Raw genomic sequence first — 17,530 nt, 5'->3', positions numbered from 1 at the left:
GCTATGACACAGATCCGCTCCTCAAAGCAAAGCTGATTAACGCTGCGCTCTTTTAGGTATCAAAGGGATTTTTTTTTTCAACTCTCTAAAGTTAAAATTTTTTATTTTTTTAAAAGAAAAATGTGTGAAGCCCTCCAAGATCCTCACATTCTATCACACCCAACACTCTTCATGTCTCTCTTCATGTCAAGTTCGTCAACAGTTTATCATTAAACAGCCACATTTTAACAAGAAACCACTGCTAAACCTGCGTCACAAATTCACAGATCTGCCATAGAAATAACATTCATTTATCCTCTTATTACAGATTGATCAGTAGACTGATTCCCACATACGTTACAGGGACATATAAAACATCTGCAAGGCTCTAACATGCTGAAACCTTACTTGAACTTTTGATAAGAAGATGTTTTACTCACGTCAGCATGCTGGATTCTTGAAAGTGAAAATGAAACTGACTGCATGAACTATTTTCTAAATTTATCGGTGCGTGATTATCTTGCTACTTAGCAGTAGTGATAGAGAACTGAGAGGCTGGTTTATTCTAAAATATGAAAAAAATAAAAATAAAACCAGAAAGTGGCATAAGGTTAAAAGTGACCTGAAGAAGATCACTGTAACTTTCACATCCTTTACTTCCATAGAACTGGAGACAAAGTCGTTCCTTTAAATCTTCACATATTTAGATCCACATAACTACTGGTTTCGGTGCTTAATTAGATCTGGTTCTAGAATCTGGTTCTTAACTGGCCTTGCAAAAAAACACTTTATGTTTCTGCAACCAGAAAGTCAACTCTAATTTAACACTGTGCACCTTTGGGATGGATCAAAGTGAATGGAGACCATTAACGACACAAATCACATTATTTTTCCCAGTATTTCTACAAGCACATGCACCAATATCATCTCATTCACTTAGTAATTTTTCTTGCCTGTAGCTCCTAAATAAAGTAATTTCTTTCTGCTCATCAAAGAGCAGACTTGTACTCAGCAATAGCATAACTTCTGAAAACAACAATAACCTCCCTATTGTGCTAAAGTTTCTTAGCTTAACTTAGTTCTGAATGGAACAGGGAACATGTCCAAAGAACTATAAGACAAGCACAAGAAAAATCCTCTTCTCGTTGCTTTGCACAAATTATAGTCTATTACTAAATCAAAAGGTTTTACTGACTGGTTTGACTTGGAGCATGCTGGCAGTTGGCAGCTGATGGAACAGATTGAACTCTTATTTTAAAAATGAAGTTTCATAGTATAAAATCAATATCGAAAAGGCCTGTTCAAGAGCTGACATCAGTTCTTTGAATAAATGAAAGTGAGGCTTTGGAGAGCTACAAAATAATAAAAATGTCTGGAGATAAACGAGAAGCTTCAGAGTGAGTCCATAAAATGGTGGTTAATGCGGTTGCACCACATGCTTCTGTTTGGATCAAATGTGATGGGAAAATGAGAGGCAATGAGTGGAAAACCTGAGGAAAAAGATCCAAACTCTTATAAGTTCAGGTTTCTATCAAAACAGATAGAGCACAGAAAAATCGAGTTGTCTTATCGCGACAACAACTTAACAGATGGATGTATTTTTGATTAATGAAACACCTTTAACTGCAGATGCAATCCATCTGTTATTGGAGCCACTGGCAGATGGATCACATTAAGATTAAATAACAAACCTATTATGCGCAGCTGGTGAGCTTGATGAGCGTTAAGATAAAACTGTCAGCTAAACTTACAGTAATGTCAATAACACATAAGAGGATGTAATATTATGCGAGGTCTTGCAGTCAAATCATGTCCTTGTCCTGCCAGGTGCTGTCTTTTTTTCTTTTTAAACCCATCTGTCTATTTTCTGTTCAGATTGAGGTAAAAAAAAAAAAAAAAATTCTGATACTTTTCTCTGACATCTTGTCTCTCCTCAATGTCACAGCTTGTCAAAAATTTAAGAGAAATGACAACTGCTTGATTCTTCCTGAATACCTTCTGTGCAAATATTTGCACAGAAGGTATTTTTAGATCCTACTAAAATAAAATTGTGCCCCTGCTTAAAATAGACCTCTCACTCTCACTTATTTCTGAATATTCCTCAAGAAATGAGACAAGTGAATAATTCTCCTTGAATACATGCGGCTCCATGCACCTCATCCATGTGAGAATGTAGAATTTTCCTTTTGAACGGATTTTGCTTCATTATTCCATCAGACAGCTGTGACTTTACAGAATGTTTCACAGATGCCCTGCAAGATTACGACAATCAGCGTGCGCGCTTTGAATGTTACTACAGTCATGAAAATCTGTGCAGCTGCCAGCTTTGTTCCAGTTCAGTGCTAGTATCAAGAACAAAGTTAAGAAGAGAGCACAAAAGGCTGTGTTTGAATTTATCAGTGTGTAAAACAAGGTGCAACAGATGTTCTTTAGCATTTACAGACCATAAAATAGAATATTTACAGCAGGCCTTGCATGACAGGAGGGATTCAAACAACAAAACCAGTCGAGTTAAAGTTCAGACATAAGTAATTCTGACTCATCACTGGAAACGACAACGTTGGTCAACTTTAATGCGAAGCGCAGTCAATGCAAGCCGCATCTCTACCCAAACTTTAGACCTGCCTGTCTGTGGTGGCAGAAGGCTGCAGGACGTGCTGATGCTCTGACTCAGATCGTCGAGGTCTGGTTTGGGCTCTGGGCTCAGAGGCACAGACAGGAAGTGGTTGAGGTTGATGGGATGCGTCTGACTCTGAGCCAGGCAGGGCAGGCTGCGGCGAGACGGCTTCAGGCTCTTCTCCTTCAGGATCTCGCTGATGCTGGTGTGCATGCCTGAGGAGGGGGGGAGAGATGCAGAAAGAAAGTTAAAATAAGTCTGTCTTTGCATCTGTGCTTGTTGTTTCTCAGTCCTTCGATTTGAGCAAAGAAAGAAAGAGGACAAAATAAATGTCCTCTTTCATTTTGCAGATAAACCACATCTGTAATATATACACTAAAGGAAAAAAAATCCAGCAAATCTGATACAGAACTGATGCTTCTCTGTGACTTTATAGCAAAACAATGTGTTAAAAACCAAAACATAAACATAGATATTAAAAGGAACATATCAATTAAATAGTAATAAAATGCTCTCAATGGCCATGACTTAGATACCAAGCTCTAAGTGTTAGACACCATGCTCCAGATTTTCTAACTGGATGCTCTAATAAGTAGGACATGTTTGGTCAAACACTTCAGGGATTATATAACCACAGTGATGGTACAAACAGAGACCACCAACCAGATTCGCTTAACTGTAGGCTGTAATAGAGGAATCTTTGCATCAAGAAGAGATGAAGTGAAAGAAAATGTCAACTTTGTTTAACATATAAGAGGGAATAAAAGTTGTTAAAACTGTTTTTAAAATGTGTAAATGTCCTAATCCACTTTCAGCCACATGTTCTGCTATTATTATTATTCTTTAAGTAATTTTCCAGGTAGAAGGTTTTGAAGTCTTTTCACAAGTAATAAGTAACAAAGTGATTCTACCTTCCCTTCACTTTTCAGTCTTTGGTTCTCTACCAATATACAGCTCTGGAAAAAATTAAGATTAAGAAAGCACTCCAAATGATTGGTTTCTCTGATTTTACTTTTTATTGGTATATGTCTGAGTAGAATCAACATTGTTCTTTTATTCTATGAACTACTGACAACATGTCTCCGCAATTCCAAGCAAATATTTTGTATTTATTTGCAGAAAATGAGAAATGGTCAAAATAACAAAAAAGATGCAGAGCTTTCAGACCTCAAATAATGCAAAGAAAATAAGTTCAGATTCATTTCGAAACGGCAAAACTAATGTTTTAACTCAGAAATCAATATTTGGTGGAGCAAGCAGGAGGTTTTCAATGGGGTTCAGTGCAGCGGACTGCAAACTGTTTCAACATGCAGGAGGAAATATTATTTTCTCTGTGTTTTGTTGTTTTTAACTATGTTATGAAATGTAACATAAATTCCTGTATTTATGTTTTTATCCGTTTTTATTCTTTACTTAACTGAAACATGTCCCGATTATTTTTGCAACAGTGGTTTATTTTTTGTCTTAATATAGTTATTTTTCTCTCTCAAGTCTCCACCTCTTTGTCTTCTGATTTATGAGTGTGTTTATAACTGGATAAAAATCTACTCGGTATTCCAAAAACTACACCTGCAGTGAAGTAGCAAAGGTCAATAAAATAGTAAAAAACAAAAAAAGCTACACTGACTAATTGAAAGCCAATCAGATGAATCATCAGAATTATTCTGAACACATGTGCCGTCAGAAAAACGTTTGAAAAACACTTGAAATCTCTTCAGCCTCTAATCCACTCAGCTGAGTGATGAAGCTGAGTGTTTGAGTGTTTAATATCAACCAAACAGTTTTATGAAAAAGTAAAACTTTATAACTAGATTGTTCCTTGAATCAAACAGCTGCTGCCAATGCGCAAATGCAAGCGCAAATTCAGCAACTTGATGAAACATACCATCCATTAATGTTTATGTATTCACTTTGCAGCTATGATAATGTGTTTAGGAGTGCACATTTTGGCAATGAATTAAAACCACTGAAGTAAGAACTCCACACACCGCGCTGCCTCACCGCAGTAATCAGTTTCTCTGTTCGGTCTTGCTGAAACTGCTAGAATAAATCCATAAAAAACTCAGTTTTATTTTATTTTGCCAATATAACAATTGCATCTTATCATGTTTTCCAAACAAGCATAAACAGATCAGTAAAAACTAAATAAATATAAGAAAGTGAGTGAAAAAGAAAAGTGTGAAACCCCTTCGGACACCAAGCAGCCCACCCGTTTTATGAGCTCAGTGGCATTAATGTCCGTTCTTCATGGAACAATGCATTAACACCATCAGCACATCCGCTCCATCAAGCCGTATCCTTCAGATAAGCAACATAAAGATGCATCACTACACATACTTACTAATTCATGGCATTGAAACATGATGTACGTAGCATCAGATACATTAAACTGAATGCTGACTTTGCCTTTTAAGTCATAATCTAGAAGGTTTGGGTTCTGTTTTTGAGTTCTGCACCATGTTGGTTTATTCAAATTACACTCTACCTAAATCTGCTTCTCTCCTGTCTGCTTTTGTTTAGCTTTTGACATAGAAGGTATTATTTGACAGGACATCTTTGCTACTGAGAAAAGTAGAAAGTATGGCCTCATTTATTTGGTCTTTCAACTCATCATGCCTTCACATACAGTTGTCCTGCAGATCAGATAAGATGCATTTATATTTAACCTATTGAATTACATGGTCCTTGTTTTATTAATGCAATTTAAGGTCATATTAAAGGTTGTTAGCAGTGAGAGAGCAACAGAATGATATTGGGTCTAGTAGATATTGGAACAATCCAGAGCCTAATTACTACGATAAGCATCTTCCGTTTCATTGATCTTGACCTTCAAGTAAAGCTGCAGCTGCTGAAGTTCAGAATATATATTCATAGCATGAAGCCTCCCTCCCCTTTCTAAAGGGAACGTGACTTATTTTCATCCCAATTCCCTCCGCAGCTTTTTAGAGACAGACCACTGAAACATGCATTTATAATTTACTTCTAATACCCCGAGGCGCCGGCGCCGCTAGCTGCGCAATAACTCATTTTCATGACGGTCGTCTACATGGGGTTTCCCCAAACTGCTGGAGGAGAAAGGAGCTGGTTAAAGATGAGCCTGAAGCCCCGGCGGCCATGTATTTCCTGAGCGACCCCATAGACATTAAACTAATGAAAACTGTGAGAAATAGCTCACATTGAGAAAGTCAAAAGAAATGAGGTGGACCGTTAATGTAAGCTAGAGCTACAATCCACTTGTATAAATTAAAAATTCTGATGAGTAAATTAAATTCAAAAATCTCATTTAGCGTAACAGAAACAGCAGGAGTAAAGAAATAATAACTGATTATCTTTGGCTCCCATTAGATCATGCCAGTTTTTCTGGAAACATGCTATGTAATGCAAGAATTAGCCCAGTTCAAGAAGTATCTTAGCCTCCATCATCAGCATGGTGAGCTGAGTAAGAGACAAAGAGAGGACGTTCTGGAGAGAGCTGATTTCTGAGCCCTACTTAGTGAGAGTTGAGCCGGTTTGCTACTTTATAGAAACATAATGAAATATTCCACCAGTAAGGATTACTCTAAGCCAATAAGATCATATGAGTTAGCAGCGAAACTAGCAAGTTAGCATCATTCAACCCGAGCAGTTATTTCTGTAACGTTTTTTGGCAAGTACGAAAGGACTAAACCACCTAAACCACAAATTTTTAGAAGTCAAACCAAATACAAATGTTTTCTTTAAAATGTAGATCATCAAAGTGAAAACTCTAACTTTCTACATTTATAATATTCATAAGTTTTCTGTAATGAGCCACAATTGAAACACTCGGTGTGCATAAGACTGGAATGACGCTGTCATAAACATGACATAACACCTGTTAAAAACATGAAGGAGTCTTCATGAATGGCTATGACTGTTGTCATCAAGGGTCACTCGGTAAATAATGACACTTGATGCTAAGTCGTACTAAAATTTGCATTAAAAATCAAACTTTGCATTAAAAGTGTCATTATTTACAGAGTGACACTTGATGACAACATTCATAAGCATTCATGAAGACTCCTTCATGTTTATAACAGGGTTTATGTCATTCTTATTCAAATGAAGTGTTACCTAAAAATGTTGACTCAAACTAAATCTGAAGCTAAACTTTATTTTCACATAGCGACGTACAAGACAGCTGTTATTTTCTAGCGCATTCACACAGCGAACCAAAAAAATCGCCACTGCAGTAAACGCAACTTTCATCTGGCAGCTGCAGCAGAACTGCTACAACTATGCAGTACTGTAATGCAATTACCGGAACTGTGAGGATTAGCGTTTTGAAGAATATAAAGTAACAAAGAGCACATAGAAAATGGGTCAGGCAACAAGAGATCATGTCAAAACACTGATACGCAGCATAAAGTATGGCAGGTGCAGTTAACTATGTTTTCACCATTTTTTTTTTTTAAAGATTTATGAGATATAGTTGAGTTTGTTGTGTATGTTCGAGAACAGAAGTTTAAATAGATAATTAAGTAGCTCAGAAAAGCAGCTAATCGAAGGACGTCCTCAGTACTGGCTGCATTACAAACATTTGGGCGTTAAGTACATTCAGCTGCATCACTTCAGGAAATTTAATTAGGTCCAATATTTTCGAGTCAATACTGAGCAGTGGCCTCTTAAGTAGCAACTTAAAAAAAGCAACAAACTAATTACTGAGCATAAGCAGTGACATCACAGAAAGTGAAGACTTCAGGGTCGTGTTTGCGACTCTCCGTGTCAACAGAAAACTGTTTCACTGTCTCACAAAGCAGTAAACAACAGAGAGCAGCAAACTCTGCTGAAGCTCTCTGTGGATTACTTTCTAAAAGATTTGTTTCTGGAAGTCTAGTTTACCTCCTCTGTGCTCTTAAGTGGGAGCTACATACGTGTCATAAAACACACACCTCTAACGGTTCAGATAATCCCAGCAGACGTAGGCAAAGCTCGACATGTCTGCGATGGCACATGAGGACTGAGCGAGCTAACAGGACTGTGGTGCCGTTTGTTGGTCCCAGTGGAAACAGGACGGTGTTGGTCTTGTTACAGCTCACAGGATCGGTGGCTGTTATATGATAATAGCCATCTGACAATCAGAGCTCTGTCTCCATAGCCTCGTTTCTTCATGTGGGCTCCTGAACTCTTCTACCAGAGCAGCAACACTCTGAGAACAGTGCATTAAAGGGTTAATTAGTTCTGTATTTAATCTGTCAGTGCTGTAACTAAAACAGGTTTATGCAGGGAATAGTAATCGTCTGTCTGAGCGTGGCCTACATCTACAAGCAGGACTTTGTATGAGATTCAGTGACTGTCAAAAGTGTGGGACATGAGGGCAAAAAAAAATTCATAACGTTCCTTACATTAACTCAAGACAAATTTTAAATGCGTTGTATGTCTGCAGGGTTCATGGGATTTCTCTGACCCACAAGAGGAACAGAGCAAATATTTCCATCAGTGAAATCTGTCACATCTACAGCATTGAGAATAAAACAATGTCTAAGTTTATAAATGTCCAAAACTCAATTTGTAAATCTAACAAAAGCACTCTATTATTTATAATCCAAATTTTAGTGTATGCATATATGACAATGTAGATGTTGTTTAGACAGATTTTAAATTCTAAAAGGGGTTATCTGGTCACCTCAGCATGTCAAATGCTTAAATTATTCTGCTAATATTTATTTTACCACTCAGGGAAACTTACTAGCTGTGCATAGAGATGGAAAATTTTAGATAGTTAATATATATTTAATAACAAAATAGAATGAGCCAGAATTGTCACAGCAAAAGTAACTTTGCTGTCAGGAAAGACAACATAAAAGCACTTTACAAAATACCAGCATGTCATACGCAACTCATACACATTATGTTGGGATGCTATACAAAATGTGCTGCATGTCTTTATAAATAGACCAAAGTAAAAGTTTGTTTTTTGATACATCTACATATCATTGTTATGAAATAATGTTGCAGCAGCAATAGTTTGACTGGAGTTCATGAAACTTCCTGATACGAGCAGCTGGATGAGCTTCAGGGAAGGTTGTGATTGATTTCCCAGTTATTCTCCTGCGATAATAAGATAAAACAGATTCTGTTGTTTCTTACATGCTTTGTAAATTATGTTGTATTTCTCATACTTTCACTAGCATATGTGAATCTCCTGGCTTGATTTAGCTGTCATGACAAATGTAAAAATAGCAACAGAGTCTGTTTATTCGGCTTCATTTTTGTTTCAATCGGACGCTTTTGGTGTATCCCTGATGATTCCTTTGTTCTTATCTGCCTGGTGCCTACTACCAACCTGGTGGAAGAACACACATTTATTTAATATACAGAAAACTTTCATTTTATTCAAAAGCTTTTAAAATACTGCCAGAATCGGAAAAACAATCCTAAAACGATTCAACAACCTCAATCAGTGTAAGAACTTAAGCAAAGAAGTAGAAGTCGCACACAACGAATTCAGGTCACTGGGTTGTTTCCCATCATGCCTTGTATGTTTTCTCACCCAAAACTTTAATTATTCATCTTTGTTCAGCTTGCAGGACTTCAAGAGACAGTTTTAATCCAAAAAGCCATCACCATATGCACTTTGTTTTTAAAAATATATCTATTTCTGTCCTAATCTAAAGATTTGAATGGCTTCTTGTTTATAAGAAGTAAAATAAGAAACTGTCCCTCCCAAAAGGAGCAGATACTAAAAGATCCAGTTCCAGTGTGATTCTAATTTCTTTATTTGCTCCTATCTTGTTAGAAACCCAACATAAAAGCAAAGTATCAGCTTCCAGATATGTTCGTCTTTATTCCAAACTTATCAAGACCTGAAAAAAGGTAAAAGCAAATTTTACACTTTTCAGTTCAAAGATATTTCAGAAACCCCAATTAAATGTCATTTAGCTCAATTTATCCAAGTTTCTCCCTTTTTAAAGAAATCTGGACACTTTATACTAAAAATTTAGCTTCTGATTTCTTAGAAGCGACAGCTTTTGCACAGATCTATCAGGAGATATTTTGTTTACAGCTGACCCATTTTTTCCACAAGTTTATTGTCTTCACGGCCTCCAACTCTACGATGTGACCTGAACGGAGAGATGCAGAACCTGTGAGGCTATATTTCATGTGTTGCATTAAGTGAAAAGAGTCCAGTGATGGATGGCGACGTGTCCAGATTGTTCCCTGGCTTCCCGTCTGCGACAGCTGGGACGGTTATAGCTCTCCTTCGCCCGTGATGGAGAAATGCAGCTACACTGAAACAACGAACAAATGAACGTTTGACTCTTATGATGCTGGACGCTACAAGACACATGCAGCTCCGGAAAAAATGAAGAGCCCACTGCACCGAACCCCATTGAAAACCTCAGGGTTATATCCAAATCAAATATTGATTTCTGAGTTAAAACATTAGTATTGTTGTTTCTAAATGAATATAAACTTTTCTTTGATTTATTTGAGCTCTGATATAACTGCATCTTTTTCGTTATTTTGACCATTTCTCATTTTCTGTGAATAAATACAAAATTTTTGCTGGGGATTTAGGAGATATGTTGTCAGTAGTTCATAGAATAAAAGAGCAATGTTCATTTTACTCAAACACACAGTTATAAAATGTAAAATCAGAGAAACTGGTCATTTTAAGTCGTCTCGTAATTTTTTTCCATATATATATATACACTGCTCAAAAAAATAAAGGGAACACTTCAATGTTCACTTAAATGTTAAAGTGTTCCCTTTATTTTTTTGAGCAGTGTATATATATATATATATATATATATATATATATATATATGGAAAAAAATTATGAGACGACTTAAAATGACCAGTTTCTCTGATTTTACATTTTATAACTGTATATATATATATATATATATATATATATATATATATATATATATATATATATATGTATATGAAAAGGCCTTTTATTAGGTAAACCTGTTCAATAGCCAATCAGCCAGTTGAACGGCAGCAGCTTAATTCATGTGGACATCCTGACAGATTGACAGATTTTTAAAACCTGTTTGAAAATGTATTTTTACTCATTGGTCTTAAAAATTTTTAGATTTTACTTTATTTAACTTTCAGTGGTTTTTATTGTGTTTTGAATTGAGTTTTTGTTTCATTATTGAGTGCGTAGCTTTGTCACTTTATCTTTACGTTTTGCTTCAGCAATGTCTGATGTTAAAGCGCTCCATAAATAAAGTTGATGATGATGTTGATGATGATAATGACTGGCTAGAGTTCAAACTGTGCATCAGAAAAGACAAAGGAGGGGATTTAATCGACTTTGTTGCTTGGAACAGATGTGCCGCTTTGAGAACAACTGGGACTTTAACCCATCCCTGTCGCTCCTGCTTACAAAGAATCAGCATTTTTCAAGCCAAATATGCTTTTGTCAGACTCATTAACAAAAAGCTTCAGCATTAGGCCAGACAATTCTGATTTACAGTTGCAGAGTGATGGAAATCTTGACTCTCATTCTGCTCCGCTCCCTTCCAGTCCCATTATTAGGCCAGCTGCCTCGCCTGCAGACGCATTGTGCGAGCAGTTGGAGGGTTTTTTATCCTCCACCTGGCAGCACATCAAAGACCAAAGAGCTCGGTTCACATCAAGTGCTAAGAGCAGCATTTATCATCCGCTGAATATTCAACTGATGCTTTTTCCTGCACAATTAGTTCTAAAGTTGAACCGGAAACAAATGAATATTGATGCTCGGTGGAAAAATGAAAAGATTAGTTGTTTAAAATCCTGTCCTAATTGTGCTCATCTTGTCCAATCAAACAAGCAAGCTGGTGTTAATAATACAAAAAAATGATTGGAAAAAGAAATGATTTGTGGAAAAGGGCCCCAAAACATTTTGGCTGCAGAAATAAAGATCGCGGGTTGGCTTATAATTCACCTAAAGTCGGATTTTCTGTGGAGGAGGAAGGATTATTAGATTTTCCATTTATAACCAAGAAAAACAAACCCAGTGTGACCTGAGATGACCCACAGAAAGAGGCTACAAACAACAACAGAATAAACCTTTTCAAAGTATTTGATCATTTACAACATTTAAGTTGCTCAAGGCAATTTGAAAATAAATCCTGAGAAAACCACCTGCAGCACAGACTTTCACAAACTGCCTCATGTTTGGATTATTTTAAGCTAACTGAAGTAAACTGAAGTTTTTATTTCAAAATCTGATCTTTTTTTTATTTCAGCATTACAGAAATGTTTCATCACGTCCAGTCATAGGAAAGACAACAGAACTGGAGCCGCACACAGCATGGGAGTTGTGTTTTGTGAAAAAGGAGCCCCTACCAAGTACAAAGCAGATGTAATTTATAGCACATCTACTTTTTAGTATGCCAATAATTTTGTGATTTATATTTGGTCCTTCTTAATATTCAGCATTTTCATTAGCTGTAAATTATAAACATTTGTGTTTATTGCTGCACTGAATCTAATCATTGGATGAGAAACCAAATTTGTGTGAATTTGACTTGCAACTTCAGCATAAATCAATTAATGAGAGCAGCAACACGTCTTAGCATGAGAATCAACATTTTTTTAAACTCTGCCATATTCAGTCACCGTAGCTGCAATTAGGTACTTCAATCAACAGCAAAGTGACTTCATAAAGTTAAAAATAGCCCATAATCCCAAACGCAGTGCTGTTCTTGGCTCACTGTCACCAGACAGCCTGGCCGTAAACACACCTCAGAGCAGATGGCACGTTTTACCCATGATTTAGGATCAGATTATGCAATCCTGGCACAACCACTGGGTTGCATCATTTGAGGAGATTAAACATCTTCATTTCCCTTTCCCATCTGCAAGTCCCTCCCTCTATTATCACGATACCACCTCCCATCGCCCCTCATGGCCACAGATGGTTAACAAAGCCCCTCTGCTGTCCGTATTCTGAGCTCTTCATAAGCGATGTAAACCGCAAAGTTCAGAAGGGATTGTTTTGGTCCAGTGATGCAACCAAGTAGAAAAATATCTTTGCTGAGTGTGTAGTTTTCTTATATCCTAGCAACAAAACAATCACAGACCTTCTGAGAGTCTGTGACTGCTATCAGATATTAAAAGTGTAAAAACTGGTAGCTGCACACACACTAGAAAAAAAAAAGCTCCATTGTTTGTTCTTTTTTTTAATACTTTTGGTTTTGGATGAACATCATATTCCTCATTATATTCCCCTTTAACACAGTTCAAACTGGTGACCAGCTAATACCAATAATATCATGAACGTAACGTCGGTGACCATAAAACCAACTGCCTGATTGCATAAGAGGCCAGGTGGTCTGAACTGGACACAAACTCTGAGAACAAACATTTAGTGTGCACAAGGACAATGTTAGTATAATAAGTTTCATTAAAGAACAAATCAAATTTTTAACAAACTATAACATTTAATCTCTTTTAAGGGCAGAAAAATATGTGTGGAAGAATGAACAAACCTTAGGTTGAGTATAATACATTTTCACTGCAGATAGATTTTTCAGTCTCTGTGAGTCAGTCCATCAGATGAAAAAGCAAAGAAAACTTTCTGCAGCAACAAACTGTGCTGTAAGCAACCCATCTTGAATGACAGGGATGAAACTGGCAATCTAGAACAGACTTCCTCCAGCTGCCTGGTCAAACTGAGTAATCAAGGATCAAATGGAGGCCTGAAAATGACAGTTATCATTGCAGCACTGCTAAAATAGCACAGATAAAAGCATAAAGCAGCCTTTATATCACATGAAACAAAGTCTGAGAGTCCTCTTGAACCATTTGGACAAAGTTTCTAACAGACAGCATTGAACACAGGAATCTCAGTCATATATTTGGTAGCTCATGGGGATGGCAGCACTGAATTACCCCGCGAGGATGCAGACAATTAACAGAGACACACAGGAAGCCATGAGCAATTATTTCCAATTCTTTCAGTTTAGATTATGTGGCGAAGAGTCTAGACCTAAATCGAATACAAATGTTTTCAAAAGCTGATCTGCAGCAGATTCTTCTTTAAGAACTATAATTAGCATATTTCAAAGTATTTATTTCTAGCCTTCCTTCTCTTAGCAGTCTGTATTAGTTTATATGAGGAGCAGACAAAATCACTCCTGGTGTCCCGGAGAACAGAAGCTAAAAATTGTTTTTAGTTTTTTATTTCCAAACAAAGGTAGAATTATTACAGTTCACATTTTTAAACTACCTTTGGCATCATTAATTAACAACATTCTGTGCATTATCCAGAGTATTTAGCTCTGTGTTGTTTCCCTATTGAACACTTTGAATAGCATAATTATTTGTGCTTTACAAATAATTTGTCTTTTTAAATAGTTGATTGGGTCACTTTGCTTCCTCTGGAAAATCCTTCCTCATACTGAGAGTAGCTCATGCTCAGTAACAACTCCCACACTGAGGAGTGTTGTTTGTGCTGCCTGTTCACACTTCAATATTGTCTATTCACAGTTTTAAAGATATGAAAGTTTGGAAATCTTCTGAATCAAGTCGCCAGCTGGTTTCTCACTGCATTTCTACTGACAACTTTTCTCAAAGTGTGATTGAACTGAACATGTGACGGTAAGATAAACTCCAACTTTGAAACAAGTGTTGTGGCTTCAATGAAAGCAAGCCTGGCATTTAGCTTTAGTAAGACATCTAGGTTTTAAATGAAAAATAACACAATAAACTGGCATATTTGAGCTTACAGTTTTATTTTTTGCAACAAAGCCGACCTGTAGCTCAGTGATCGCATTTTTAAAGACTTGCCTCTCACTTTATACTGATCAATTTACTGATTTTTTTTTTAATTTCTAAAAGCTTTTCCACATCAACACATTTTCAGATCAAACCCCTTTTCATACATTGTCCCTGATCGACTTTAAGGAAGTGCACATTCAACTTAGAATTTCGCTTTAAGAGGATTTTTGCTGCCAAAAGCTCACTCCTTTCTCTATACCCTTTAACGGGGCACTCAGCAATTATGAAATTATTGAGTATCCCTCCTGCCCCGTTGTAAGACTTTCACATTAATCTGACCTCATCTGCTGCAACATGTTTCCTGTGGGCTGGACTGAAGACAGGAAGGGACTTAGCCTGAGCTATAAAATTAATAAGTTGGGTTATTCCCTGAAACATCAACAAGATAAAAAAAAACAATTCTTGAAAAAAGCTAATTTAAAATCTGAATAAAGACAAGCATCAGATTTTTGATTCAAACCAAATTAAATCAGTCCGTGTGTGGTTCTGTGCGCATGTGGGTCACCAGGAGTTTGATTTTTTTTAAAAAGAAGAAAAGAAAGCAGCGAGAAAAGGAGAAGAGCTAACACCCTCAGCAGGCTCAGTCACGAGCAGATCAGCTTCTTCTCCTGGGAAGCCAGAAGTCTTTCTAACACCTCGACCGCATGCATAAACACTCCCTGTTTATCAGCTTGAGTCATCATTAAAAACACAAACCTTTTCTCAACTATCCTCTAATTTTAGACAGCCAGGAACAGAAAGGACTCAAGTAGGACTAATTCTCTCCGAGGAATTGTGTTTCTGGTTTAAAAATCAATACAGGCCCCACGTGTAATCGAGCTGCGATGGAGACGGTTCGGGTGGGTTTTTACTTATAGACTGGATCAGGTTTACACTGAATCTTAACATGAAGAAAAATTTTACATGTTTTGTCATGTTAAGACAATAATGTCTTATTTTTTCCTGGCTGATGTTGATTTTCATTTGTCTTGGATGTCTTTCACCTCCTGGTTTTGACTAATTCTTTTGCTTTATTCATTGAACTATAACGCATTAAAGAGACTGAGGTGATAGTTTTGATTTTAATAGAAAACAAAGTAATGGCAATGTTATGCTACGCTAAAAAGCATTCACACTCGAGACTTATTTTGCGCATTTTACGGATTTTTAATTGTTCTCTCTCAACAATTTATTCTGTTATTTATAACTTTTATAGTCTTTAATATTTGGAATATTTATTACTGCCTTTTTAAATAAAATTACAATTTAACTTAAATATGTTTTTAAATCAAATGCCGCTTTTCTAATCCTTTAAGCTGAGTGCATTGTCTATTCTGCAACTATGTTACACAATTTTTGCAAACAAATGATTGCTATTGTCTTACTTTTACAAATACAATAAAGAATTTGAAAATAAAAATATTTTTAATAGAGATGGATCTAAAAAGAGATTTTCCAAGAAGTTATTGCAATGTGTCCACATTTCTCACACTATGTCTGTGTTCCTGCAACACTTCAGGAACCAAGTGTCTCAGGGTTGATGAAGCTCTCAGGATTTTTACTTCACTTCAGATCTCTCATATAATTTATCCTCATCCTCTCACTTTCATCTCCACAGCATTCAAGAAGGAAATTCATATTTTTCAAGTTTTTAGCTGCATTTTATTGAATGAGAAAACTGCATCAAGTCGTAGCTTTTCAGTATTTTACATGGTGATCTCCAATTTGAGCTGGTCAGTTAAAATTAGTTGTCTGGTTGGTTGTGCTGCCTTTTTTATATTTTATTAATTTGTTTTAAAGAAGCTCAGCAAAAATTGATTTTTCTTTTGACTGCGCAAATTGAATCAATGAATCTATAATATGATCAGTAAAATTTCTGTCAGAACTGAAATCTTTTGCAATGAAAGCTTCTTCCTTATATTCAACACAAACTACTCCTGCATCTCAGAGGGTTGAAACAAAACTCACCAAAGCTCAAACTCTGCACTTAATTAAATATTTCTAAATCTTTGGCGTTACTTATAAAAGTGCATCATATAGACCGTGAAATTTTCTGTCATATAACATATTCTGAGCAAATGTACTATGTAGAAAGTGGCACAAAGATCACTTTAATTCTAATAATATTGACTTCATTAAAATCTGATCAGTGTAGCATTAACTGCTGGATAATTCAGAGCGCACAGAAACAGGCTTCATCCCAGGAGAAGGACCTTGCGAAGCGTCCAACTCTGCGTCACACTCTCACCAAGTACAGACACCACCAGCTTGAAAACTGTTCATCACGGAGAGAAAAGTCAGCCCCCAGTTGGAAACAGAAGAACATACCCCCCAACCCCCCAAAAATTATAAAATAAAATAAAATAAATAAACCATGACAGAAGCGACCAACCTTTCTGCTGCTTGAAGGACTGGATTGAGCCCGAGTGGTGCACCATGGCGGCTCTCGGTTGGTCTCCAGCGTATTTAATCAAATTCCCCGTTTGGAAGAGCTAAACTGCAGAACGCATGGGAAACTGCGGAGGGAACCCGTGGAGGTGTCAGCTCGTCTCCCATCCTGCTGAAACGATCTCACGAACGATGCGCAAACACCAGCAACACCTGTCTCCGCTCCGCTCCGCACGCTGCTGCTCCCTCCTCCCTCCCTGCCCACCTCCTCCTCTCCCCCGACCGCCACCATTCACGGCTGTTGTCATGGCGACGGCCGGCAGGGGAGGTCCTGAGATGGACGCGTCCTCCTGCGTCCTGATTTACGGACTCCAGACGCTAAGCTGCGGGAAATTACCGGGGCAGCGCGTCTTACGCATAAAAACAAGGGTAAGTTCATTGATTGACTCGTCAGTCAACGTCTGTGTCCTACTGGATGTCAGACATTCACAGGGTTACATGAATAATAATAATAATAATAATAATAATAATAATAATAATAATAATAATAATAATAATAATAATAATAATAATAATAATAATTTGGTCTACTTCTTTTTAAGCATCTGCTGCGTTTTTAATAATTGCTGTACAAAGATTAACCAATCTAAAAAGAAGTCATAAAAGATTTCATGTTTCCTTAGATTTCCCTCGCGCACAGTGTGATCATCCACTAGTTTAGTTTTTTCACTAAAAAGATAAAAACTGACAATAAAAATACCGCTGTGTATAATAAAGTATAGCCTTTCCATTGCCTTGCTACGTAATTCCGCTTGATTCTCATCTCTT

At 36.9% G+C, this 17,530-nt stretch overlaps 1 protein-coding gene across 4 annotated transcripts in view; it reads right to left on the bottom strand.

Annotated features, from left to right (window-relative positions):
- Positions 1 to 16,977, bottom strand: part of ano3 (anoctamin 3) — a 43,464-nt gene extending 26,487 nt beyond the window's left edge. For 2 of the 4 annotated variants that reach the window (XM_008412041.3, XM_008412042.3), the window contains exons 1-2: positions 16,707 to 16,975; positions 2,605 to 2,811 (exon numbers count right to left, since the gene is read on the bottom strand). In XM_008412041.3, coding sequence (XP_008410263.1) covers positions 2,605 to 2,811; positions 16,707 to 16,752 — 253 coding nt within the window. In that variant the 5' untranslated portion in view covers positions 16,753 to 16,975. Of the gene's footprint in view, positions 1 to 2,604; positions 2,812 to 16,706 lie in introns of all 4 variants that reach the window. The other 2 variants (XM_081608251.1, XM_008412040.3) reach the window with 2 other exon arrangements.
- Between the last annotated feature and the right edge of the window lie 553 nt (positions 16,978 to 17,530).

Source organism: Poecilia reticulata, chromosome 6 (assembly GCF_904066995.2).
Source record: "Poecilia reticulata chromosome 6, P_reticulata-male-v2, whole genome shotgun sequence".
Taxonomy (NCBI): Eukaryota; Metazoa; Chordata; class Actinopteri; order Cyprinodontiformes; family Poeciliidae; genus Poecilia; species Poecilia reticulata.
Note: the sequence above shows the minus strand (reverse complement) of the source record. Positions and strands in the feature narration are given on the sequence as shown.